This window comes from Myripristis murdjan, chromosome 17 (assembly GCF_902150065.1).
Source record: "Myripristis murdjan chromosome 17, fMyrMur1.1, whole genome shotgun sequence".
NCBI lineage: Eukaryota > Metazoa > Chordata > Actinopteri > Holocentriformes > Holocentridae > Myripristis > Myripristis murdjan.
Genome location: NC_043996.1, coordinates 8,270,224 through 8,297,572, shown reverse-complemented (window position 1 = coordinate 8,297,572; position 27,349 = coordinate 8,270,224). Strand labels below are relative to the sequence as shown.

The following is a 27,349-nucleotide window of genomic DNA, read 5'->3' as shown; positions in this document are numbered from 1 at the left end:
GAGGAGGATGCAAGGGCATTAACACGTTTCACGCCCCCCACAAATCAAAACAAACTCATAAGTCTTAAAATGACTTCAAATTCAAGTCATTCAAGTTCAGAAATGTAACAAATGTTGTTTGCTCCATGTGTTGGATGCTTCCACCTCCAAAGCATTAGAAATTTGCTCAAAATTTTCAACCTGGTAATTTTTCCACTTGCCATTCCAAAACCACATATAATTCCTCCAAATAAATCTTGAGCTGGCTCATGACGTGCTTCAACCCTGGGGGCATTTTGTTTTGTTTACATACAGCTATGTTTATCTCAGTCCACTCCTCCTTTTGATCTTCCGGGCGGCGGCGGACTCTTTTAGCGAGCGGACCAGGGACAAGCACCTAGTTAGCGGCCGCTGGAAACAAAACCGGACTCCGCAGCTAAAAGCAACTTCTCATGTCACGTAAACATCTATTGCCTTTTTAAATTTCGTTCTAATTTGATCCATAAGGCCGAAAGTTTTGCTGTGAAGATGGGAGTGCCGAAATTTTACCGCTGGATTTCAGAGCGATATCCCTGCCTGAGTGAAGTTGTCAAGGAACATCAGGTAGGAAAGCGGTCTACCGTTAGCCGCACTCATCCGTTTGACTGAGAGCTTTAGCATTAGCTTAGCGAGCTGCTAGCTATCCGCAAGCTAAATATATAGCGGGCCAGACGGGGAGTTTTACTTCACGTAACTAGTGCCCGACACAAACTCTTTTGTAACCAAAGACGTTTGAGTTCATTCACCACACAGCCACACACTGACGAAATCGTAATGGTAACTTCCACCGTCACGATAGTGTATATAACACTAACGTTACCATGGCAGTTAGCTAAAACGAATCCAGTAGTTAATTCTCGTTGTTTTGGGCTTTGTTGGGCAAGAACATTCTCAACAACAATTAACCTCTCACGGCCAACTTTACCCTCACAGACATGAATAGAAAGCTAAGTTACTTCACAGTCATGGTCTGTTAATTCTCTTATTCAACAGCTAGCTCCTTGTGAGTTTTAAATGAATGTCAGTGGAAAAGCAACAGCTGGCTAGATGACCAGTTTTAGACCGAGGCGGAATGGGGTGACATGACTGACCCCAGCGGCTCAGGACTTGGTTTCAGTGGCCTAGTTTCTGAGTGCAGGTGGTAAGATTGCATGTCATTGCCTAAACAGCAGTTTCATCAGCTGGCCCTCACTCAGTTACACCCTCGTTGCATAAGCTACTAGGAGACACCTTACTTAACACTCCTGTTACCTTCACATTTACTGACCTTTTTCTACCAGTTAGGCTCAATTGACCCCAGTAATTTAAACCTCCAGAAAATTATTCTAAAAAAAAAAAATGTTACCCAAGTTTATGTGTCGGGTCACATAAATAACACTTTAAATAAAACAACCCCCCACACCCATTCTGTCTTAAACATCAAAATTCACATTAACTATCATTGGTTCACTACTACAGGGATGTTTGTGTTAGGTGAGGACCTGAAAGCAGAGGAGAGTTTTTTTTTTTTTTTTTTTTTTTTTTTTTTTTTGATGATTGTAAATATTGATCATCACAATCGCCCCCCCTCCAAGTAACAGTAACCTTACTTCAGAAAGAAAGCAAAGCAAAGGAAAGCAGTCAGCTTTCCTTTGTTTGACTAAACCTGTGCCATCAACCAAGGTGCATGATGGAAATACATAACTATTCCTATTATTGTTGAAATGAATCACTGTGATGTATTCAAGACAAGATATGAAATAAACCAGAACATTTAATAATTTGTCTGGGTGAGTCAAGGACATTTAAAACAAAATGTTGAGGTCATGGAAGTGCTCTTAGTTTAAAAGGAGAAGTCAGAAAAGTAATGGCATTTTTACTGTTTCACTTCCTCTCTCATATCTGTTTTTGCTTTGTTCGTTATTATGCCATATGTTCAGACTTTGGGACAGACTCCTGTTATTTTTTCAGATAAAGTCATGCTTCACCTTTGATGACCTCAAAACAACTTCCTATCCCTCTTCTTTTTTGCCTTTGATTTTCAGATCCCTGAGTTTGACAACCTCTACCTGGACATGAATGGCATCATCCACCAGTGTTCCCATCCCAACGACGAGGATGTCCACTTTCGCATCTCTGAGGAGAAGATTTTTGCAGACATCTTCCACTACCTGGAGGTGCTCTTCAGGATCATCAAGCCACGCAAGGTTTTCTTCATGGCTGTGGACGGTGTGGCACCGAGGGCAAAGATGAACCAGCAAAGAGGAAGGAGATTCAGGTAGAGATGAATGAACTGAGGGAGACAGGCTGGAAGGGATGGAGGTTGGGCATGGTTTTCCTTTTTGGTTGTGGATGAGGTCACACCCGTCCTTTATTAGACATCGAGGAAGAGAGCTTAGATGTAAGGGGGGCATTGACACCAAGAGTAGGAAGATAATTTGTAACTTTTTATCCAAACAGTGTTCAGCTCCTGAAAAAGTCTGAACATGTTCTGCATTTATAAATCCAATGCCTCAAAGGTCATGAAATACTGTTGAAGTCCTAATTTCTATTTTAGAGGTCTTAAAACGTGTCAGTTTGTGATTGATCTGTTTTTGTAGTGAATAATCAGCAGCATGATGGATACCTAATTCTCTCAGTCTACTGTTAATTTCCTTTTTTTTTTTCAAGTGACAAACACATGAAAGGCTTTAAAGGACCATACCAGTGACAGTTAACTCAGATTTTACACTGCAACAAAACATTTTTCAAATCATGCAGAGTCCTAAAGATTTCACAGCATGTAATCAAAATTCCTCATTTTTCAAATAGGAATTTTTAGATGAACCACCCACATTATAATGTTCTGCTTCTGCGGCTAAGAAAGTCGTCACTGTTCATAAACCACAGAACTGATAATTGGCAGGGTAATGCAAACTTATCCGTTTGGACTATTTTCCCTGGCGGAGGGACTGTTTCACTCTGCCCAATTTCAAGTCACCAAAACACAACAGTGCTGCTGCTTTTAGGAAAACTAATGTGGACAACTTTATTACGGTGATGGAATACTGCTGTGAAGAAAGTTTTAAGTCTCTGAAAGTACATTTTCATATCGTAGTGGAATGAATGAAAACCAGTGGCTGGATAAAGGGTAGGGACATGATACGGGAGTTCTAAAACATGACTGCTTGCTTTGGGAAAAGATTAGCAGAAATATGAAATTTATACATTTTATTGATGTTACACTAAACATGCAAAATCACTGGTATGTCCCTTTTTAAAAGCACAAATGAAACTTGTTGGTATAGGGATGGTATAAAATCAACCTCATAGTACCATGAGTGGGTGCATACATTGTTACTATGACTCAGTCTCAGTGGTAATGTTTGTTTGTGTGTGTCCATAGGTCAGCCAAAGAAGCAGAGGATAAGATAAAGAAAGCACTGGAAAAGGGAGAGGTGCTTCCCACAGAGGCTCGCTTTGACTCCAACTGCATTACTCCTGGTAGGGATGCTCTGAGTCTAAACCAGTTCACAGAATTAACAACACATATCATAAGTCAGCAAAAGTGACTAAGGTGACAGTTTTTTTTTTCTTTTATTATAATCAGTGAAAATATTCCGAGCAAAAAGTAAAACAGACCTGAAAAAGTATAATACATTCAGGGTGACTTTTGACTTGGGAAATGAAAAATAATTTTGATCACTGTAATTCACCAGTTCTGTATGCTTTTTACATGAACTCCACTAACCTAGTTCCTTGGTCTGGGTAATATGGACAAAATCAAATACTACAATATCTACAGTGCTGGCATGTTAGCTGTAAATGCATATGTATATTAGACGACACATGCCTGATGCGACACATGCCTGCCTCTCCTGCAGGTACCGACTTCATGGCTAAACTCCAGGAGCAGCTCAAGTATTTTGTCCACAACAAGATCTCCACCGACAGGACATGGCAGGGCGTCAGAGTCTTTCTGTCTGGCCATGAGGTGTGTGTGTGTGTGTGTGTGTGTGTGTGTGTGTGTGTGCAGCTGCTGATTTGCCCACTGCAGTTTTAGTGGCAGTCATATTGGCACTTAAGTATTGCTCTAGTAGCTGTGTTTCTTTTCCAGCGGATATTGACAGTTGTGGATGCATATCTGATTATTGTGTGATGGAAGGCCGCTGTATGGCACCATAATTGTGCTAAGTGTGTCTCTGTGTTTGGTTGACTTATTTTGCAGACACCAGGTGAGGGAGAGCATAAGATCATGGAATTTATTCGTTCTGAGAATGCCAAGCCGGGTCATGACCCCAACACCCGCCATTGTCTCTACGGGCTGGATGCTGACCTGGTAGGGACTCTGTGTGTGTGAGTGTTTGTGTGTGTGGAGGGTAGAGCAGACATAATTGATTGCTTTTTGAAGATGCTGTTTGTTTCTGATTTGAATTAACTTTGATCTTTAAAATCTCAAGGACAGAAATCATGCTCAGAGTGATTTAAAATGTATTTAGAGCCTCAACACAGCTGACATTTGCCAGAGCCTCCCTCAGGGTGCGCTGCTTTTGGCCCATTTGGCTGCGTTGTGCTGCTGCTTCCTGTGCCACCTCCTCATATGAAGATTTATATTTTATATTCTTACATTTTCAAGCTGCACTAGACAGCGTCACATGTTGGCAGCACCACATGGCTGCTAGAGATAACTGTTTGAAAACTGTTGTCAGTAAACTGCACACAACACTCTGATGTTTACCATACCAGCTGGTCTGTGTGTATTATCACACGCTCATACTGTCTCTCTCTCCATCTTTGTGTCATAGATCATGTTGGGTCTGACCAGCCACGAGCCACACTTCTCCCTGCTTAGAGAAGAGGTCCGCTTCGGAGGAAAGAAATCCCAGAAGAGGTCCGTGTTGTGTTTCAGAGAGGCCGACGTGTCCTCTGTTGCCACCCTGCAAAGTTTTCACCATCCTCTGCGCTTGCATATCTTTTTGCATTTTTTCCATTGTTATTGACTTGTCTATTCCTCTTTATTCTGTTTTCTGTCCCCATCAGTCTCTTTACTCTTTGTGCTGAACTCCATACTCCCTTGTCCTTTCTATTCTATTATTTATTTATTATTTATTATCCTCCTCTGTTCTTTTTTTCTTGTCCCCTAGGATAACAGCTCCAGAGGAGACAACTTTCCATTTGCTGCACTTGTCTCTGATGAGGGAGTACATTGACTACGAGTTCTCTGAACTCAGGGTGAGAAATATACACACACACACTCACACAGAATATGGGAAAAAAAACAAGAGAGCATTTCCATGGCCTGGTTAAACCCTAAAAAAATTCTGGAATTAAAATGAATGTGATTTCCAGGCCGGGGATGTTTTTTTTTTTTTTTTAAATGATTTCCTCAGAATTTTGGATGAGTTGTGGAAATTTTTAAGACATTAAGCTCCTGGAAACATAATACAGACCCAGTGGTGGTCTTCTTGATGGTGGTCTCCCTCTGTTCTAGATCACACAGGTTTAAACAGCAGGTTTTCTCTTAATGTAATAAAGTTCAGACAGAATGTGTCACCACCTTGGGTCTCAAAAAATGATTGGTTGTGTATGCAACACTTGGCAGAATTCTGTTTTTGCATGATGTTGTTTGCATGATTATTTACGTTTACAGAATAAAACTAGTCGGGAGTGTGTCTTAAGCAAATTGCAGTGCATTTCTTGGCGTCCTTATCCTAATTAGGCGTATATTTTCCAGAATCAGGTTGGTTTTGAGTATGACTTGGAGCGAATTATAGATGACTGGATTCTGATGGGCTTCCTGGTGGGAAACGATTTCATCCCTCATCTTCCTCATCTTCATATCAACCACGATGCTCTGCCGCTGCTGTACAAGACCTATATCAGCATACTGCCCAAACTGGGAGGTAATACACACACACACACACACACACACACACACAAATAGCATTGTCCTGCCCATTCCACAATGATTAAAGTCAATTTATCTAAAATATTTGATACATGAAACTAACTCTTGTGTTCTGATTCAGGCTATCTGAACGAAAATGGTCACCTCAACCTCTATAACTTTGAGAAGTACCTGGAGAAACTTTCTGAGGTGAGGCAAACCATGTGAATTTTTATTTTATTTTATGTTTTAACAATAAAATGCTCTAGAGGAAGATGTTTTTAAAGCTGTTTATTGTATATAGCGGCCAATCTATGCGTGATTTACACTGATTTACACAACTTTGTGCACTTTCTCATGTTTTTTGTAACTTTTTTTTTAACAAGACTCTACATTTTACAAACAGAGAAACATGCATCTTCATTGGTCAAACTGTTGATGATTTAAAAAAAAAATATATAAAATAGAATATTACAATTATGCATGTGAAAATAACTCACAGGCGATTTTACTTTCATTTGTTTTTCTTAATTTTGGTGGTGTTAGTATTTTTGCATGACCTAAAGATTGAGTCATTATTGCTTTAATCAGTTGGCAATAGAGAGCAGCAAACTTGTCATTTATATGAAATTAACATGTTGACTCACCAGGAAAACAAAAAACGGTATCAGTGATAACAATAACAGTTTATGATAACCTGTGGATATACCCCTCTTTTTCATTTTTTTCTCTCTCTCCAGTTTGACAGGGAACATTTCAGCGAGGTGTTTGTGGACCTGAAATGGTTTGAGAGTAAAGTCGGGAACAAGTATCTGAACGAGGCTGCTGGGTTGGCTGCAGAGAAAGAAGCTGTCAGCAAGCACAGCAAGAAGAAGGAGGTGGGTTACACACACACACACACACACACACACACACACACACACACACACACACACACACACAAGGTTCTTCATGTACTCTTTTTTTCATGCACATTCATTCTTGCATATAATAACTTGTATGAGCTGATGTGTGTGTGTTTGTTTGTGTACAGGAGTCCGCCCTCTACCTGGCAGCCCTTGCTTCATCAGATAAGGAGGCAGGAGCAGGAAAGGGAGCTGTGGTAGAAGAGGAGGAAGAGGAAGATGACATGTTTGAGACTGAGTTCAGGCAGTATAAGCGCACGTACTACATGACCAAGATGGGTGTGGATGTGGTGTCTGAGTAAGTGTGCATAGAAATACACACACACACACACACACACACACACACACACACACGCACACAGTCTAAAGTACAAAAACTGGCTCAGAGGGCAACAGTCCGTGCTAGTAAAAAAGGCAGGTTATGCAGTAAACTGTAATGCCAACACAATATGTCAGCTCAAAACACCCTGGCTCTGTTAGACCTAAATGGAGCAGAATGTTGATGTGGTGAAAAAGGTCTGTTGTTATTGATGGATATCCTGACCATGTCATACTTGTGTGGTCATCCTATGTTCGTGTTGTTATCATCCCAAATCACTTCACTATTCTCATTTAATTGTTCATCCTTGCAATTAATCCGTTTTTTTTTTTTTTCAACATGTAGTGAGTTTCTAGCCAACCAGGCCAAGTGTTACGTGGAAGGCATCCAGTGGATTCTTCACTACTACTACCATGGGGTCCAATCCTGGAGCTGGTTAGAACTTCCTTCCACTTTACTTTCCATTTTCTTTGCTTTACTTTACTCTGCTCTTTGTTTCCCTTTTTTTCTTCTTTTCCCTTATTTCTAAGATTCCCCACAGGTCAAGCAAAGTTTGAGAGGTGTATTCCAGACAGGAATGTCAGGGAATTTAATCAATTGTATGGTGAAGTCATGGAATTTCGCAGATTAAAATGGTCAGGGGGTAATTAAGTGTGTTACTTCAGCAGTCATCAGGTTATCAAGTAACAAGCACACACTTAGCTACATATTGTAGGTGTTTTCTCCACATTGAGCCCAGCTGTAGCGGGAGCTAGACTGTACACAATGTTAAAACTTGATGAAAGCCAGCATTAACAAAGCAGGATGGAGCACAATGTTTAAGTAATGGAGGCATTGCTACTTAGTTATGGAAAGTAATGGAAACGTGATGAAATTTCACCTTAAGTCTGTGGTGGTGCCCTGTTGTTTTTTCTTCTCTGCTGCTTTCTTCTTTCATTTTGCCAAAGTAATGAAAAAGTACACAAATCAATTTAGATAATGTTTCTTAACAATGCTAGCATATATTCAGGCAGTGATATACTCTTTATAATGACCTCTGCATGTTTCTCCAGGTACTACCCCTACCACTACGCTCCCTTCCTGTCTGACATCAGGAACATCTCTGGGTTAAAGCTGACCTTTGACCTTGCCCAACCCTTTATGCCTTTCGAACAGCTATTGGGAGTCCTTCCCGCTGCCAGCAAGGACCTGCTGCCTGAGTGTTACAGGGTAACACACACATGCAAACACTTGTGCAAATATACACATACTGTGTATATATATGCAGTTTTGCACAAAAACTCCAACTGCGGCTTTGTGCCTTCGACCGAATCACAGCCGTACTGATATACAGTGTAACAGCACTCTCTCTTGTGTGGCATTGGTTTTATATGACCGAAAACTGCCTTTAAAGCAGCACCTTCTGACCCTCATCTTAACCATAATCAAAACCACAGCCCTGGAGGCAGTGTTGCCAGTCTACAAGGGTAAAAAAACGAAGAAAGCAGCTGTTTGTATCCAGACATCTTTCCTCCCAGTGCCGTCCTCTGACTAGCACTCACTATTTAGTCCCAGTTATTTTTAGAAAGGTGTCCATCTTTGTTTCGTTGAAGTGCAAAGTTTATTGCAATGTTGATCCCACTAGTTGATACAATTAACAGTTACTAGTGAACATTAGTGAAGTGGAGTGATAGTAAAGTGCCGGAGTGCTGCTGTACTGTATATCAGCACTCATGGGATGCCTCTTGTCCAAATTTCCCCCCCATAACTGCCATGTATTTTGTGACATTTTACAATGTATCAATGATTTGGTGCGAAAATTACAAATTTGTCGACATGTAGAAAACACCAGTAAATTTAGACATTTGGTAATTTGCATGACATTAACAAGAAATAATAACAAAAATCATTGTTTTTGTTGTTTCAGCACCTGATGACCAGTGAAAGTTCACCCATTATTGAGTACTACCCTCTTGACTTTAAAACGGACCTCAATGGCAAACAGCAGGAATGGGAGGCAGTGGTGCTTATTCCCTTCATAGATGAGGTACACACACACACACACACGCACACACACACACACACACACACACACACAGGAGAAAAGTAGTTAAAAAGCTTGTTAAACTTGAGCTACCTACGTAGTTTGAACTGTTTCTCAATAATGAATGGTCTGCTTCAGAGAGCATAGAGATGTCAACATTTATAGCCAGTATTTATGGTGGACTGATAAGCTCAATATATAGAATTCAGTGAGGGCTTATGGAAATCACCAACAAACAAAATATATAATGAACAACATCTTAAAAAAAGATCAATAATTTTGGCAGATAATTGTGATTGTGATGTGATATGTGGTTTTAGTTAGAATGATAATTCCTCTGTCATTATTTTCATTTTTCAGTTTCATTCTTACTATCCAAATGATAACAATTTGATTTTGTTATTACTGGGGTCTGGACCAAACAAACATGATTTCATATGTGTACAGAATATGATTTGTAGGTCAGGGCTCTGTAGGATCTCTGTATCGTTATAATACTTATAACGATACTTATATATGTATATATATATGTGTATATATATATATATATATATATATATAAGTTTATCTCACATTTTTTCCTCACCAAAAAAGTGCAGCTTCAGTGATTTGCTTATGGCACTTGACCATAGTGCAGTTTTGATAATATATTACTTAATTGTTCAGCCTTACAATGAACAGAATGACACCAGTACATAATGCAAACGTAAGAAGGTTAAATTAAGACGGCCCAATTTTATTCTTTGCTGATAATAGGACTAGCTCTTTTGAGAGTTTTCAGAAATCCATCATTCTTCCTAATTTGTATTTCAGTTGTATTGGAAAAAAAAAGTTTAACATTCATTTAATGTATGGTAACAAGTTTATGCATGTGTTTGTATGCATATATTTAACAGAGATGCTTACTGGCAGCCATGGCGCCCTTCAATGATAAGATGACTAAAGCAGAGAAGGCCAGAAACCGTCACACAGAGTGTGCCGTCTACACACACGACCCTGATGTGGACTTCACATACAACTCTTCCCTCCCTCAGCTGTTCCCTAACATCACACACTGCCATGTCAGGTACACACACAGCCCAGATACACACTTAACATAAAGTTAATGGGTCTGCCTCACATAGAGGCATAAGTTAATTGTACTGTCTTGTGGTTGGTTGGCTGTTCCAGGCAAACTCTGGTTCCTATGGATGCTTGGCATGTGTCTCTGAACCATGTTGGCCGCCGCATTGACCGCTCAGCACTGTACTTCTGCGGCTTCCCCACTCTGCAACACATCAGACACAAGGTAGAGAGGGGGCTCTGGGTGTGCATGTACCGTATCTTTTTTGTTTCAAAAGGAAATGTTTCCAATACCAACACTGATTCCCTCTCTCTGCAGTTCTTTAAGAAGAAGAGTGGCGTGGTTGTGTTCCAGCAGAGCAGCAGAGGAGAGAACATGATGCTGGAGATCCTCTCTGGCCAGGAGGAAGAGCCGGTGAGGGTGTGTGTGTGTGTGTGTGTGTGTGTGTGTGTGTGTGTGTGTGTGTGTGTGTGTGTGTGTGTGTGTGTGTGTGTGTGTGTGTGTGTGTGTGTGTGTGTGTGTGTGTGTGTGTGTGTGTGTGTGTGTGTGTGTGTGTGTGTGTGTGTTGGTTCTGGTTCGTTGCAACACAGCTCAATGAATCACACATTGAAATCATTGCCATTCTAAAAATGACAGTCTGCTTTAATGTGTCCTTTTTGTCTGTCTCTATCTGCTGGTGTCTGTAGGTGTGTGAAGACGTTGCAGCACTGGTACTGGGGACATCTGTGTTTGTCAACTGGCCCCACCTAGAGGAAGCTCGTATCATTGCAGTGTCAGACGGAGAGACAAAGTAAGAATCAGAACAGGAGATTATGAGCCTTTGGCCAGCATGGCACTAAATGTCTTGAATGTGTAACATACTGATTGGTGTCCATTTGTTTTGAATGAATGAATCTGCAGTACAGATGTAATATTTTGTTCTTTGGATTTGTTCTGTTGATGTATTCATTATGCATAAACTAAGATTAATTGTTTAGCTTTTTACTGTGATGTTTTTGTAATGAAAGCATTTCATCAGTGAATCAAAGATGCAGTGAAAATTTCTCAGTGTCACAGTCACTAACAACATTTTAAGAGTTTCATCACAAATTGACTGCTGGGTAATTGTAGTTCACAGTAGCATAAATGAATATATTTTACATTTGATTCATTGCTAGAAGGATCTTGCATCTTGTAAAGCACAGTGTAAAACAATGGATCATTAGAGAGAAAAATCAATTTTTGTTACTAAAGTGAACCATTATTTTTAATGTGGAGATATCTTAGTCTTAAACCAAATAATTAAAAAACATTTGCAGATTCTTGAAGTTTTCCTCAGAGCTGTAGCTGTTTCCTGTCCAGAATAATAAAGTTGTTTGTTTGTTTATACTTTGACCAATGAACATGAGGAGTAAATAGCAAATAAGGAGCACAGTAGGGGGAAGACAGTAAATGCCAATGAAGGTTTTGATCTGATTCTGCAGGTTTTTCCTGGATGAGCCCCCAGGTGCCCAGAAGTTGTATGCCAGGTCGTCCACTCCTCCTCCCACCAAGGTCACCTACCTGTCTGACAAGGAGCAGAAGGAATGGCTGAAAGACGTCCAGGCAACCTCTGAACAGTAAGGCACAATGACAGGCAGGAAGATAGAGATCTGTTTTATGAATCAGCTATTTCTTTTTTAATATGTGACCACAAAATATATTTTATACAACATTTATTGTTGTAGGTCAAGGTTATGAGACTGAGTGACATTTGAAGTCATTGAGCAAACAAATACGAGTGACCACTTAACAGTTAAATTGAAATATTAATGCACCAATCCACAATCATACCATTCATACTCGTGTGGCTTAGCAACATGCTTTGTCTAGCTACTGTTCAGTTTTTGAAGTCATGGTCAAGCATAGCCTCTAAACATTTATTACCAATGTTTATTATTCTGCTTATTCTCTATCGTAGTTTCTTGAAGCGGAAGGCCATCATGGTGAATGAAACAGCGGTGGTTTTGTACGGTCAATTGCTGATGGGGAAGAAATACGTCCCCAAAGCCAACGGGGTGGTACAACTGGAGAAACAGTGGGCCAAACAGGTCCTGCCTTTCCTCTACCAGACCGTGGTTAAGGTAGATGCATGCATATCGTGATACACACACACACTCACACACTCACACAGAGAGCAGCAGTCCTCTAGCATAGATTTAAAACAATCTGGTGTTTGCTATTATGGTTTAAATTGACTTTTATAAACTTGCAATTTCACTAATAGTCTCTGACTTCCTGTAAGTGTTTTGTGTTCTTTTACTTTTATCACCTATTCATTAGTTAGATCTCTTAAATCTCTTAGATTAGATCTCTGCAGTAACACTCAGTACAATACAATTACTCCCAATAATCTGATTTCTTGTGTGCATGTAAATTTACTGAATGTGCACACACTCAAAAGTACACACTAACATAGGCTTGATCTCCGGTTTTCAGCTTTTTTCATTTTGCCTCCTGATGCTGTTGCACTCCGTCTCTTTCGGACACTCAGATTTTCTGTCTCTGTCTTCCTCAGGACATCAAGGCCTTTGACTCATCTTTGACTCGCTTTAAGACTTTGGAAGAGCTGTTTCCTCCGGCGACCACTGTCTTCATGGTTGGAAACCCTTACTACGGTGCCATGGGAGAGGTATGGTATCAGTCCCATACATTTGTTGGTTTTTCAGGATGGACAAACTACTGCCCTATTGTCCTGCATTTATGTCATATAGGAAAAGCAGTTGGAACAACTAGATGGTTAAAAGCAGCAACTTGAAAGTGTGTGTGCGCTCAAACTTATTGGAGGACGTCCAGACACCATGATTGATGTGTTTTGCAGTTTTCTGAGGTGCGGGTTGCTTTTAGTCAGCTTGTTTCCCCGCTCAGCACAAACATACTCTCTGTGTGATACATCTGAGTTTGCAATGACTGGTGTGATGAAAATCATTCAATTTGGGTTTAAGATGAGCATATCAATCCACTACACTTTACTATGGGCACTTCTTTTTGGTAAAATCTGAATTTAAGAAGTTGGGCAAATCAGGGTCCATCACCATATTCAGAAATATTTACCACCTGAAAGTAGGGCTGGGCAATAAATCGTTTGTTAGTTATAACGCCATAATAGCTGCTTAGCACTGTGTCAAATAAACCCCAGTTCACTCATGTCTGTCTTTTTGGTCTTAATATGTTGCAATAGTCTCTTCATTCATTTGATTTACTCACAGATTTCATTAAGATGTAATTCCAGTAGTAGTTTTCTTGTTATTTTTGCATAGTGATTTTCAAAGATACTAAAGAAACTGAATCTTGGCACAAAGTATCAGCACATCTTTCATCAGAAAAATATTGGAGTTGGTATTAGTCTAAAAAAAGATCAGTCCAGCACTACAGTACATAATCTGAAAACTGAAGGGATCAGTATTTTCTTATTTTTCAGTATAATCTTCATGCTAAGCTGGCCAGAAGGGAGCTTGTGCCTGCAATTTTGCCTGCTTTCCCCTATATGAAATGAATGTCTTGTATCATCATGGTGTTTTATAAGCTCCTCTCATTATGTTCTCCCGCAGAAATAACTATTTTTGTCTGATATTGGCAATTTCACAGGTACAAGAGTCTAATGATGTCATCAAAGAGGGCCGGGTGCGAGTGGTCTTCAGTGTGCCATATGAACCACAGCTAGAAGCCTTAATCCAGAACCAGCATGTAAGACACACACACACACACACACACACACACACAATGCACACACAGCCACATTGGTGAGTCACAATAGAGCTTTTCTGATTCTCTGCGTGTGTGTATATGCGTGTGTTTTGCAGAAATACTGTGTGAAGTACAGTCCAGGCTATGTTCTGGCATCTCGCCTTGGCACCACCAGCTACCTTGTCTCCCGCTTCTCAGGAAGCATCTTCATTGGCCGAGGCTCAAAGAAGAAGTGAGTGAAACCTTTCAGAATCTGCTCCTGGCTAGTGGTTTACTTTGACTCCTACCTTTTATTGTGTTCTTCATGCAACAAAGAAAAATTGCCACCAGGGAGAAACACTGTGATTTATCAGTTGGGGGAGAAAAAAAAAACAATTCTTAACATGGCTCTTTAGAGATGTGCAGACAGAAAAACACACTTCTCTGCTCATAGCTTCCCATCAACTTCCCCCTACATTTTTAAATTGTCACTGAGCCCAGTTTTAGTGAATGAGAGCCTACATCCTTGAACCAAAACTGTAATTTAGACATTTAGTAATGCAATACACGCACATCAGACACAATCATCGCCTCATACAGCCATCCTCTTGGGTCTGCTGCTCCAAGCTGTGAAGCAAATTCTTATTCCGTCCATGTGTCTCTCTCTTTCTTTCTCTCTTTCTCTGTCTCTCTCTGCTCTTGTCTTCTCCTCCCCTCCACCTGCAGTCCCTGTGGGGAGCAGAAGGCGAACGTCGGCCTGAACCTGAAATTTAACAAGAAGAATGAAGAGGTTCCTGGCTACACCAGGAGAACTGATAAAGAGTGGCTGTACTCTGCTGCCGTGGAGGAGTTACTAGCAGAATACCTGGACAGGTAAACAGCTCTGCGAGTGTGTGTGGTGTCGACATCAGTCCTTTTCTGTGCCCTCATCATCTTGTTGCAAGCTGCCACTGGGCCTTCAGCTGCTGAATTAGTGTGTTCCGCTCAGTTATGTGCATGTTGAACTGTCTTGTGTGTGTGTGTGTGTGTGTGAGTGTGCGTGTGAAAATAATATATAAAACCACAAAATAAAGTAGTAGAGTATAGTACTATTAAGAACCCTTGTGTGTGTATTGTGGTTTCATAGGTTTTCTGAGGTGTTTGACACAGTGTCCAGAAACAGTCATGATGATGTTTTCTACGAGGACGACATCTGGCCCGGAGTGGACCAGAATGGGTAAAGCACACAGACAAATCCACATACACTGTGTACACTTAACCTTACACAGTACATCAATATTCACACACACATTATTAATAATTTTGGCACATTTTTGTAGACTTGAGGCCCTATATTTGTTTACTCGCAGTTTTCATTAAGTTTTGGTTGCGCAAAGACCATCGCATGATGCAGCGCTATGATGAATTGGTATTGTAGTGACCTGGAAAGACAATTTGGCAATTCTTGTGGTATTTTCATGCTTACACACTGGGCTTGGCATAAAGGTGGGGAGGTATATTGAAGATGGTGCTATTTTTGAAATAAATTAGGTCTGTCCTGTTGTTCCTTCTCCATTTTCATCATGCGCCATATGGCCTGCTTGACTGTTTCAGAAGTATGAGCCAAGTGATGATTAGCTGAGGAGCTGACAATTTATCTCCAAATCGCTCTATTTATATTCGGCTACACAAAGACCCTCTACACTTAGTATGCATGGGCAAGGTGGCACTCAAATAACTGAAAATAGCAGGGTTGGTTATTGGTTGTTGAGATGACTGAATTAAAATGATGAAAAGGGAAAGAAGGCAGGCTTTTGTCTTACTTACTTACTTTTACTTTTACTTTTGTCTCGTCTTAATGGACTAAGATTTCATTCACTTAAGTAGTCATTGTTGATATGCACTTACAAATCCTCATCTTGCCACACCTTTTCTTCTCTTGAACTCTTAATTTTTTCTGTGCTCAGTTTTTAAGAAAAGTGTACATGCTGAATTGTTTTAAACTGGGGGGGAGTTTTTGACCTCTGTGCTTATACTGATGGTAACCCCACAGGGCGGAGAAGGTTGCAGAAATCACCTCATGGTTGAAAAGTCACCCAGTGAGCTCCATCGGCAGGACGTCATGTGACCTGCAAGTGTTGGACTCCGGCATAGTGGAGAAGATTGAGGAGGCAGTGGAGAAAGCAAAAGTAATGCCCATTCACACACAGTTATGCACTACCATGCACTATCACTGTCACCAACACAGGAAATAGACATTTTTCACATCAGCCAACGTACCATGAACTAGCAGGGTAAACCCAGGTCCTACTAATGGGCAGTAGGGAATGTTCTGTTCCATTTCAGTGTAGCAGAATATTTCCAGTGAACCAGCATGAACACCAACAGGACTCTGGCTCTGTTAGACCTAAATGGAACAGTACCTTCGTAACCTTAGTAACACCTGTGGTTGCCTGCTTATTCGTGTTGAAATGGCTGCTGTGAAAAAGGTCTATCATGGTTTCCTTTTTACCTTTTCTACTCGCTGACCCCATCCAAACAACTTTCTCTCTCTCGCCCTCAGGTGAAGAAGGTCACTAAGAAAGTTCGTGTGACCGTCAAGCCTCATCTCCTCTTCAGGGTGAGTTCATTATGATTACTCGCATGTTAGCGTGTTTGTAATTATTCTGGGTAAGAGTGAAGGTTGGATTCCCCTGTAGCATAGCTTCAGATCCGGCTTTGCCGTCAAATTGTACTTTGTCTTGATGCCTTCTGTGCTCTCTGAGTGCAGTTTGTTTCAGTATAAAGTATCATTCCATCACACCAGGACAACTTAAAATCAGTTGTCAAAATTCACAGTGAAGTGATGAGCAGAACCTTTGTTGACTTTGTTGACTGGAGTATACTGTGTGTGTGTGTGTGTGTGTGTGTGTTCAGCCCCTGGAGCAGCAGCAGGGTGTGGTTCCAGACCCAGATGCAGAATATCATCTGTTCGATCGAGTTGTCAACATCAGGGAGAGCTTCTCGGTCCCACTGGGTCTCAGAGGCACTGTTGTTGGCATTAAAGGAGGTAAGGATGTGCACGTTTTGAATCATTTCATCCGTGTCAACACTGTTAAACATCTACGATGGGAAATGGAAAGGGGATTCTTCAGCTGGGGGCAACATGCCAGTGTGTATGTGGCAGGAATGGTAAATAGACATAAGGCACAGACCTCCGTTATGAGGAAATCTGCTCACCAGTGCTAGTAATCATTGCAATTAATAACCTGTGTGTGTGTGTGTGTGTGTGTGTGTGTGTGTGTGTGTCTTCAGCGGAGCGTGAGGCAGAGGTTCTCTATGAGGTGGTGTTTGATGAAGAATTTGCAGGAGGGATCACCATCAGGTAATCACCAAGAGACTAATTGTTTGTGATTATCATTGCTGCAGTAACCATGTGTCCACGTGTCCTGCAAGATTTATTCTGTGTTGATGGGCTTACCGTCTGTCCATGTCCTCAGGTGCACGCCGAATCGCGGTTATCGCCTTCCTCCCTACGCTCTCATCAACCTTTCCCACGGAGCCCGAATGGATCCCAGCTCCCAAAAACTCACTGCCATCGTCAAGCCTCAGCCCTCCAGCGCGCACCGTCAGCTCACCGGCCTCAACCACTCACCACGGTCACCATTCATACCCACGCAGGTAAGAGGCAGTGCAGCCCCCCCCACACACACATCTCTCTCCCATTCGCTGCCATTATATCTAACCCCCTGTTTCACTTTACCACCTCTCCTGTGCATCACCACCTGTCTGCAGCATAACCACAAACAGGGTGGGTTGAAGTCAGACTACCAGGGCAACAGGAACTCTCCGTGCAAGACTCCCAGCCACAAACAGCACACCAGGGTAAATACAGTGTAACCTGGATCCAACCCCTCGAGCTTTTTAAACTGTGTGACCTTTCATAGTTCTGACTACATTAAATATGGTGAAGGCTTGACTAAGGCTCTGTGTTTTTTATGCCTTTATTTTTAATTTTTAATCTTTACTCTCTCTCTTTCCTGCTGTTTCTCCTTTTGTGTCTTTCTCTCCCGTCGAAGGAGGAGGAGGTCAACAATGGGTGGCAGTCTCTGCAGAACTCTGGTCCTCCTCAGAAACCTCCCGCTCACTGGCGTAATAATGTAAGTGTATGTGTGTCTTATCTGGTAGCAGTCGTTAGCAGGACTTCAATCCATCTATTTTTCTGCAAATTTTGAATTTGAATTGTATTGCCAGTGTATTCTCTCAGGAGACACTGGGATTTACCAAAAAGGTTTTAGGTTTTGGCTTAGGGGGGATAAGTTGGTGTATTGATAAAAACTGATGGAAACTGTTTACTCATGGAAGTGATGACGTAGCAGTCAATGTTTGCCATGTGCTTCCACGTGGGCTGTGTGTGGCCTGTGTGTTAATCATGATTAATCAGTGGAATGTGGGTGACTCTACACTTACCCATCTCAAGGCTCTCACCCAGCCCTCAGAATGCACTGATCAACATGTTATTGTGTGTGAGTAAAACCCTCTGTGTTGTCTGACCAACTGTAGGCAGGACATGCCCAACAGGGGAAGAACCAGCACGCAACTTCCAACAAAGCTGTGAGTACACACACAGTACTACACATACACACACACACACACTCTCTCACAGTCACACATAGTTGCTTATGGTCTCAGTATTGAGCAGTAACACTGGGGGCCTGATCAGTCAGGACTTACTTTTAGCACAGGGCAGCCTTTTCTGCTTGTTAACAGTATGACTGAAGCATCCTGACTTGCTGGGCACCTCATTTTTCTCCACTCTAAGGTACCTTACATTTTTGGAGGAGCACTGTTGAAAAATATTCAGCTCACCACTTAGAGGAGCTCGGCATCACTGTCTTTTGTTTTGTCTTTTTGCTACCGTTCAAGTTGCCACAATCTAAACAGAAGAGCTGGATGAAAGTTAGCATTGTCCTAAATGCTCAGTAATGTTTTATTATTATCTTGTGTTTATAATAGTGTCACTGGGCAAAAGGCTGAACAAACCAATAAGTAATGTACATTTAAAACACGCACACATAAATAGAACAGGACTAAAATTATTAAAATGTTAATCAGCTGAAACTTAAAACAACTGACAAGAACAGTGTTTAACAGGTCAGGGTCACAGTTCAGTGCCTAAATTTGATCTCTTTGTTGGAACCCTGTTGGTGTGTATCATGCAGGCTTCAGGCGGTGGCATCAGGCTGTTGAAGAGAAATGATGAGGCCAGCCCCCATTTGCCTTCACAGAACACAGCCAACCAGGTAAACACACACTGAATGCCCATTCCTTTTCTTCTCCTCTTTTCCTCTTATATGTTTGTGTGCTCAATTTGTATTTTGTACTTGTTGGCTGACAGTTGTTTTTTTCTGTTTTCTTTCTGCCTCTTTTGTTTTCTCTTTTACTCTCGCTTTTGTCCTCGCTTTACTCTCAGGCTTCAGCTGAGTTTGAGGAGCTGATTGCCAATCTGAAGATTTCCAAGGGCAGCCAGCACACCCCCTCTGCTCCCCCTCCTTTACAGGAACCCACCAGCGAATCCAATGGGCCGTTGTCTCCGCAGTCCTTTGCCATGGTGAGTCTTTTACTGTTGAAATTTTTTCTGTCTGTTGGTTTGACACATATTTTACCCTGGCTTCACAATAATCTGGTCTCTTGCATGCATGTAAATGTTGTTAACTTTCTAGATTTTGCTCAGGCCCCTACCATTTCCACAAGTCAGAAATTTTGTCATCCAGCATCTTGGTTATCATGTCCTGGCTTTTGACATGTTCCGGGCATCTCTCTCTCAAAAATAGATCCAGAACAGTTTTCAGTTCCTTAAAATCCTCAAGACAGACCTATGTAACATTGACACTATTTCATGAAGTTCAGCAATTGTGTCAGTAGTTACTGTAGTGGCTAATGCTGACGATTGGATTGTGGTTGTTGGCTGTTCCTGCAGAAGGGGACCTTGGTCCTGAAGGAGATGCTGAAGATAGACAGCTCTGCAAGAGGAAGTCCCTCCTCCCAGGACCCGGCTGGGTCTGCGCCCTCTAGAGGCCAGCAGCAGAATAGGAGACGATCCTCCAAGAAACTAGGTAGCTAACTTGACTCAACTACTACAACACAACAGGCAAATTGATTGAATCTGGTCCTAATATGATTAATTAATGAGAAAATCATACTTACTCCGAAGGAAGGAACTAGACTTTACTTCAGAACTATGCCTACAGTATTTCATTTTTCAGTGCGTTTACCAGGTTGATTTTCTGTCAGCCTCCAGAATCATTTCCCCCTAGGAGTGCACGTTACCTACTGGCGCGAAGAGCTTTTTAAAATCTTAGTCTGTATTATAAATGCATGTTTGCAAAATGACTAAAGTGATCCCAGAACTCAAAGAAGTCAAAAAATATTTGTGCCTATGTGATAATATTCAAATGACCAGAATTTAAAGCAAAGGTTAGTGGATTTCTAGAATACAAAAGCCACTAATAATACTGCTTTTCTAACAAATGTTTGTCTTGTCATTACATCTGACCTAAAGCACTCTTACACACCCAGTCATGTAAAGGAGCCTCCAAGCAGCCTCCCATGCCCCTCTCTGCATACAGCTGCATTAGTTTTTGTTTTTTTGTTTTTTTTTCTATCTCTGATCCTCTTTTCTCCCTCCAGCGGCCAAGATGAACACTCCTCAGGATGAGGCGGTCGTGTTGCCTCCACCTCCATCGGCCACTGCCCTCAACCTCCCCAACACTGTGATGCCCAGCGGGGTGTCAGAGCTGGCACGCATCTGTGTTGGGTTAGGCATGGCGCCGCCAGAGTTCAGCTTCATACGCAACAGACAGGTAAGTTACAAAGTGCTGTGTGTGTTTTATATATTGCTATGGTGCAGATTTTTCATGCATATTTAAGGCAGTTTTGTTTCACTTTCTTATTATGCTGTCATTTGGCACACCCTGATGTTACGCTATAAATTAATATTATTTGCATTCATACATTTTCACCTAATATTGTCTGTTTTGGTAAGCTTAGTATTTGCTCAATTTGTAATCACAACCTTTTCTTCTTTCTTTCTAAGCAAACATGCAATCACACTAAACACATGCACTAACCAAGTCATATTTCCCTGCATTGTTCAGTGAAATGCCAGATTTGATGTAGTCCTTGATTATAATTCCACAAACACACACAAAATAACTATCTGTGTGTCTCCACAGGGCCTAGTAGTATGCCAGGTGAAGCTGTCCAGTGGGTTGATGGTGCACGGCCCACAGTGCCAGTCTGAAAACGATGCCAAGGAGAAAGCTGCCTTCTTTGCCCTCCAAAGACTGGTAAAACACACATACACTGTTTGTGTGCGTGGGTGTGTGCTTGTCTTAACAATGACAGAATAGTACGTTGCTCACATGTGTCAGTTCTCAGGCTTGTTGTAGGCATCTCAGAATGAGCTAAACTTAGTTAAACCAAGTGTTTATGAGGAGGCAGACGAAATGCAGGAAAAAATACCTTGTGTGTGTTTATATATGTAGCACACATGAAACATAGTTTAAAACATAGGATTTGAGTTAATATGATTTATTTTACCTACTTGTTAGGTCTCAGGAGTAGTTAAGTATGCAGATTTCTGCCTATGCCTGATATGTAACTCAGCATTTACATGGTTATGAGGGAATTAATTTAGTAATTTGTCATTGTAGCGCCATCTGCTGTCCAAGCAATCAGGTTTATCAGTACCTTCTACAACATACCCACTTCAGTTTACTCTTCACTCCAGAAGTAGGAGACACTTATGAAGATATATTTCAGTGTTTTGACTAAATAGCAATTAATTGCATCCACAACTGAGCTTTCACAGACAGCAAAAAAGTGTTGTGTCTGCAGTGCTATATCCAGGTTTAAGAGCTCAGACTTGAGTGTCTTAAATACTAAAACACTATTAATGAGCGTGCAAACATAGAACGTGTTCTTTATCTGTTGTCTGTCCTCTTGTGTTTCTGTAGAACTCAGTAGGGTCAGGCTTCCACGTCCCGCCTCCTCTCTATCCCGGAGTGGGACAGATGCGCCCCCCCCATGTGGGAGCCATGCCTCCTGTTTTCAACCAAGCAGGTCAGTCTGTCATATAATTAATCGTTTACATAATTTGGATCTGTCTCTTAGGCTGTGGAAGACAGGTACAGTAACACCTATAGGGAACAAATAAGTAGCCATATTTTGATCAGTAAAAGGATAGCCGCAGGGGGCAGCAGAGTGGTTAGTGAAACTGCCCCCCAACTGGAGGGCGCAGGGTTGATCACCTGTGTGGCGATGCCTTTCAGGGTATCTTTAAGATTCAGGCATCTCAGACCTGACTCGTCCTGCCCTTTGCTTTCCTAGATGTTTTCTCATCAATAGACTCTCTTCCCCACCAGGTGGTCTGCTGTTGCCCCCCCAGGCATACGCCCCTGCCCCTCTGTGGGGTATGACGCTGCCGCCCCATCACCACCAGAGCCAACCGTTCTATGGAGGTGTGGGAACCTTCCCTGGCGCCGCCCGCCCTCAGACATCAGCGACACTGCCCATCGGCTCACACAACCAGTTTATCCCCTTGCAGGTAAGCACAGACAGGGAAGGGCGTGGGATTTGTTGAATTTTTCGATTCTTTCCTATTATGTGTATTCTTATGAAGCATTTTTAATTGATAGCCTGAATCAAGGACACATTCACATTCCTGTCCCATTTCATTTACCTGATAGAATTGGCTTCATGTTAAGAGCTTTGAGTCAAGTATACCCCGTGGATTCACACCCTAAAACTCATGACACACATTTTGTCATGTGTCACAGCACAGATACCCTTCTCATATGCTGTAGTGTCTGTTCCCATGGTGACTCAGATTGCCTCTTGTGCTCTGACCTTAACAGGTGACTAAGAAGCGAGTATCCAGCAAGAAGAGCCAGGAGACCCGAGAGTTCTATAGTGCTGCTCAAACTGTGGCCAGGAACCAATCACAGAAAGCCCAGAACCAGCCCTCTGGCCAATCACAAGCTCAGAGTCAACCCACTGGCAAAGTTGACCAGTTGCACCCCCCTGGTGCCAACAGCAGCTCCACGCCGTCCACTCCCCGCCCTGCAGACGCTGTTACCACGACGATATCAACCCCCCAGACGCCTCCCCGGCAAAACGCCCCAGCAACAGGCCACACGCCCGGCTCCGCCTCCAAGAGGAAACACAGAAAGCTGGCCGTCAACTTTGAAGCAGCTAAAGTTACTGAGTGATCTGCTAATGTGAGCGTGTGTGCCTGTTTGTGTGTGCGTGTGTGTGTGTTTATATGCTGCTCTACCAAGGCCTGACTCAGCATCTCTAACCTAAGCGGTTGTGAAACCATCTTTTCTCTGTCAAACTCCAGCTCTGAGGAGGCTGCGGTTCATTGTAAGGGCACAGACTGAACATCACAGATTTTTTTTTTTTTTTTTCTGTTGCACACCTGAGCAAACAAAATCCTTCCCACTGTTGCTTTGTCGTTTACTTAAATCCCAGGCAGTCCAATTCAAACCTGCGAAGGAAGCGGTGAGAAAAACTCGACAGCTTCACTTTGACAGTCTTACGATTGTATTTGTTCCAGTGCAAGTCAGTCTGAATTTAGCTGCTTTCAGTTGTTCCAGCTTCCTGGTTTTCTGCTCTGGAAAGTTGCCTTCTCAAGCTCATAGATGGCATCTTGGAGCCCAGTACGGTGCAGTACTGCCTTCCTCTAATGTAGGATGCTACATGTAGGATGCAAATGTTAACCGACCAGGATGCATGCTCAGATCAAGCTTTGGCCCCTAAGCTTAATTTTCTTCCTTGTCTTTTCTGAAAGCTCACAGAGAGGATACATTCACCTAATTTGCACACTTAGGTAAAAAAAAATAAATAAAAAAAATCACTGTATTACATTATTTTTGCACTGTTTAACATACTTGATTCCATGAGTTGCATGAGCACTCGGCTATGAGAATAGTTTCCCAAGGCAAGCATATTCAGAGACCATCATCTTTTCTGTTTCCCACTAAAGCGGCTTCACTGTGCATTTAACTCACGACGAGTTAAGTATGTTGAATACTGCTAAAGTTCTAGTGAAGTGAAACATCCTCTTAAAATTGCATCACCCTTGCTCAATATGCATTTCAGAGAAAACGCAAGGCGAAACAACACTGTAGCAACTCGCCACCACCAGCTGGGTGAAGTGAACATATAGCACAGAGGAGGAAATTGCTCATTTTTCATGTTCAGAGGAACTGAAATTGTTTTTTTTTTTTTTTTTTTTTTTTAAATCTCCTCATTGATAGTTCACAGTTGAAAATCATATCTCATCTTGGTCCTCTAAAATTCATAGTTTTGTTTCTGTTTTCGTGCAGCGTCCGTAATCAGAAATAAAAGCCGAAGGTAGTTTTTATGCTCTATAATACGTCTGTTTCTGTGCTCCCCAGCCATGCCGCTTCCAAATGCTGCCTGTGTATTAACAGCTAAAGGACAGGAGAGATGTTTCACTGGTTTGTGATGCTGGCGTGGCCTTCCTCAGAACGCTGGGAGCAGGACAGTGATGGCAGTGTAGGCTGAGGACAGTGGAGTGTTGATTGTCGATGTGATACTGCTCTTCCAACAACATACCGGGGGGGTTATTCCAGGTAGCCCGAGCTGCCCAGACAGCCTGCTCACTGTGGAAAAAGACCAATGTTTTGGATAACCTCTTGGATTAAAATTTGACTATTGGTGCTCAGGGAAGTGTAGCTATGGTAGAAAGCCATCATCATACATCAGTCCTGGATAAGCACTGCGGTTGAAATTGTAACCTAGACCTTGATCTGTCAGAAGACTGGTGTGAATCGGGTGCGGAAGTGTAGCAATTTTACGGAACTAAAGAGGGCCTTCTATCATGGCTACCCTTGTACATACTGATGCTCGCTGTTTATCTCGAAACGCTATCTGGCCAGCAGTCCAGCCATGCTAGTCAAAGTACTTTGACTCTGTAGGGTTTGCATTGGAGGCAGAAACTGCGGTGATAATCAGGCAAACATGTATTATCCGTTATTAACATTTCACGTTGTTTACTTTTCCTTATTTTCCTATCAAATACTCGTTTCAGCCCTTACTACTCATTACTCCCTTGAGAGGCTTTATACTTTTTATTAGTTATTTTACTGGCACCTGTAAAGTGAAAAGATTACCGCCACATGCATACATTGCAGCATTACGTGGAAGCATTCAGATAAAAATGAAATTTTTCGGAATTGTGTACGCACGCACGCACACACACACAAACACAGCAGACTTACAGACAGCCGTCAGACAGCAACTGTACACCAGCACATAACCAAAAATCTGGTTTCAGCGACAGTAAAGTTTTGAAATTGCCAGACGGTTTGTGAGTTGTTTTCGCTGTTGTTTATCCAAACTGGACCATGTGAAGAAGTCCTTTTGATTGTATCATGCTGGAGTCCAGAAACTAATCCTGTCAGTTTTCTTTTGGACCCAGACAAACTCATATACTGCCAGAGTCAGATTTTCCAAAAGCATCTTGCTACTGAGTTAATCCTCTCATTAGCTGTTACTCCAGTGAGGCCCGTTGGAGCGCGGCTAGTTTGACCCACGTGCACAAAATAACATTTTATCTCTAAGCCTTTTAACGCTGTAAAACATTTGCTCTTTTCACGGCTGTGGCTTCTTTGTTTGGGCAGATAGGAGGCGTTCATATTTATCACATAATTAACCCCTCACTACATGAATTATAAGATTCATGTTATGGTCCATTGTTCTTCTCATCTACAGTTGCCAAATTATGGTCATTCTTAATTGACAAGGGATTTCAAACTCATAAATGCAAACAAATATTTTGGATTAAATTGATCGTAGCATTTCATTGTGGCTGGAAAAAAAAGTACATGAATTCTGCTCTTTTGTAGTATTTTGGTGTGATTTACATTTGTGACTTATATTCCCATTTAATTTGATGACCTTGTGTGTGTTTATATCTGTAGTACACATGAAACATAGTTTAAAACAAAGGATTTGAGTTAAATTGTTTTTCTTTAGTACTAAGGAAAAGTAGCCACTGATATATAGCCACACCTTGTACCAAAAAGGTTAAAATCTGTTAAAAGTTAAAATCGGTACTTTTATGTGTATATACAGCCAAATCCAATCTGCATGGACCTACTGTAGCATGACGGGTCAATTATGCCACTGCCGCTGTCCCAGTCAAGGATGTGTGTGTGTGTGTGTGTGTGCACGGGTGCACTCATGGGACTCGACCACCAAACAGTTTCCAAGATGCTTCTGGGAATCTGACTCTTTGACTGTTTTGTGAAGTTGACTGACCTTTTTAAATTCCGTAGTTTTTCTACATCTACTCTGGACTCATGTTCATGAGCAAACATGCATACAAAATGTCTTGATTTTATTTTTATTTTTTTCCTTTTCAAATTATGGATTTTACAGCTACTCTTTTTAGAGACAGCCTTGTCTTTGCAAAGCAATTTTAATAAGTATTGTTTGAATAATAGTTCATGGGGAAGCTACAGTGCTGTAAGCAGCTATAGAGACAACAAATAAAATACTTTTAATTTGTCCTGGTTTTGAGGGACTTAATGTGTTTGAGGTGTGAGGGAGTTTTTTTTTTTTTGTTTGTTTGTTTTGTAAGGGTTGATGCCCCACCGCCAACCCTGGGACTGCAGTCAAGGGTTAGGCTTTGGTGTAATAAGGGGAGGGTTTTAATGTATTTGGAGTTGAAGCACACCTGTTGTATATATGTTGTATTTTGAAAATGAAAATGAAGATACCAAACTTGGAAATTCCTCACCATGAAACAAGGACTTGCTGTATTTAATAAAGTGAATCTTTTTGTTATCACATGGCTGTTTCTGTGTGTTATTCAGACTTCTGTGGTGAGTAATCCCCATTGGAAAGATAATAATAACAATTAAAATGAAAACTTCAGAATAAACTATAATATTCTATTGATTACATACAAAGCACTACACGACCTTGCCCCCAGTTACAACTTCTATCCCCTTACTCCCCATACCACCTCTTACACACTGATCCTCACATCTCGGCCTTTATCCATCCCTCACTCCAAATGGAAAACAAAAGCTGAATCATCTTCTCCAACCGATTTGTTTTGCTGAATCCCTGTGTGCCTGAAGTGTGTGGAAATGTGTTCTATCACACTGAGGGTCAACCACCAGCTAAACTTGACAAAGCCATCTACAGCCCATTTTGCACACATGTACACGCACAATTATCTAATTCAAAATTCAAATCCCAATACACAAAATTCATGTCAACAGTGATCTAAATCACAAATATATTCGACATCCTAAAAAAGTAGGGGGCCTTTAACGGTTATCGAAAAAATGGTGAACTGTCATGGAGATGCTTGGACATTTCAGCAGAGGTAAACAGGCGTGCACAGAGCTCCTTTCCCAGCGTTGCAACAAGCAAGAGACTGTGTGAGGTTAGAGCATTTTTTTCAGTAACTGTAAACTACATCTATCTATGA

At 41.6% G+C, this 27,349-nt stretch overlaps 1 protein-coding gene across 1 annotated transcript; it reads left to right on the top strand.

The window, feature by feature from the left end:
- The first annotated feature begins 369 nt into the window (after positions 1–369).
- xrn1 (5'-3' exoribonuclease 1) lies at positions 370–26,697 on the top strand. The gene is made up of 41 exons (XM_030074421.1): positions 370–582; positions 2,043–2,275; positions 3,383–3,480; positions 3,861–3,970; positions 4,205–4,315; positions 4,782–4,867; positions 5,121–5,208; positions 5,711–5,879; positions 6,006–6,073; positions 6,604–6,741; positions 6,897–7,066; positions 7,433–7,522; positions 8,140–8,296; positions 8,994–9,113; positions 10,007–10,176; positions 10,281–10,398; positions 10,492–10,587; positions 10,860–10,963; positions 11,637–11,771; positions 12,113–12,275; positions 12,710–12,823; positions 13,780–13,878; positions 13,995–14,110; positions 14,584–14,730; positions 14,984–15,073; positions 15,890–16,025; positions 16,400–16,456; positions 16,753–16,885; positions 17,131–17,200; positions 17,316–17,496; positions 17,611–17,700; positions 17,895–17,975; positions 18,379–18,429; positions 19,038–19,118; positions 19,289–19,426; positions 19,796–19,931; positions 20,506–20,678; positions 21,051–21,164; positions 21,834–21,939; positions 22,242–22,423; positions 22,734–26,697. Exons 1-41 carry the CDS (start codon positions 508–510, stop codon positions 23,085–23,087), a joined length of 5,148 nt encoding a protein of 1,715 aa, XP_029930281.1. The 5' UTR covers positions 370–507; the 3' UTR covers positions 23,088–26,697.
- The last annotated feature ends 652 nt before the right edge of the window (positions 26,698–27,349 follow it).

What these genes read in the sequence shown, in the direction of transcription:
- xrn1 (XM_030074421.1), top strand. Translation starts at nt 508, where the DNA reads ATGGGAGTGCCGAAATTTTACCGCTGGATTTCAGAGCGATATCCCTGC. An exon ending in ACGGGCTGGATGCTGACCTG is followed by an intron (nt 4,316 to 4,781) that starts GTAGGGACTCTG and finishes TTTGTGTCATAG; the next exon opens with ATCATGTTGGGTCTGACCAG. An exon ending in GGGGTCCAATCCTGGAGCTG is followed by an intron (nt 7,523 to 8,139) that starts GTTAGAACTTCC and finishes ATGTTTCTCCAG; the next exon opens with GTACTACCCCTACCACTACG.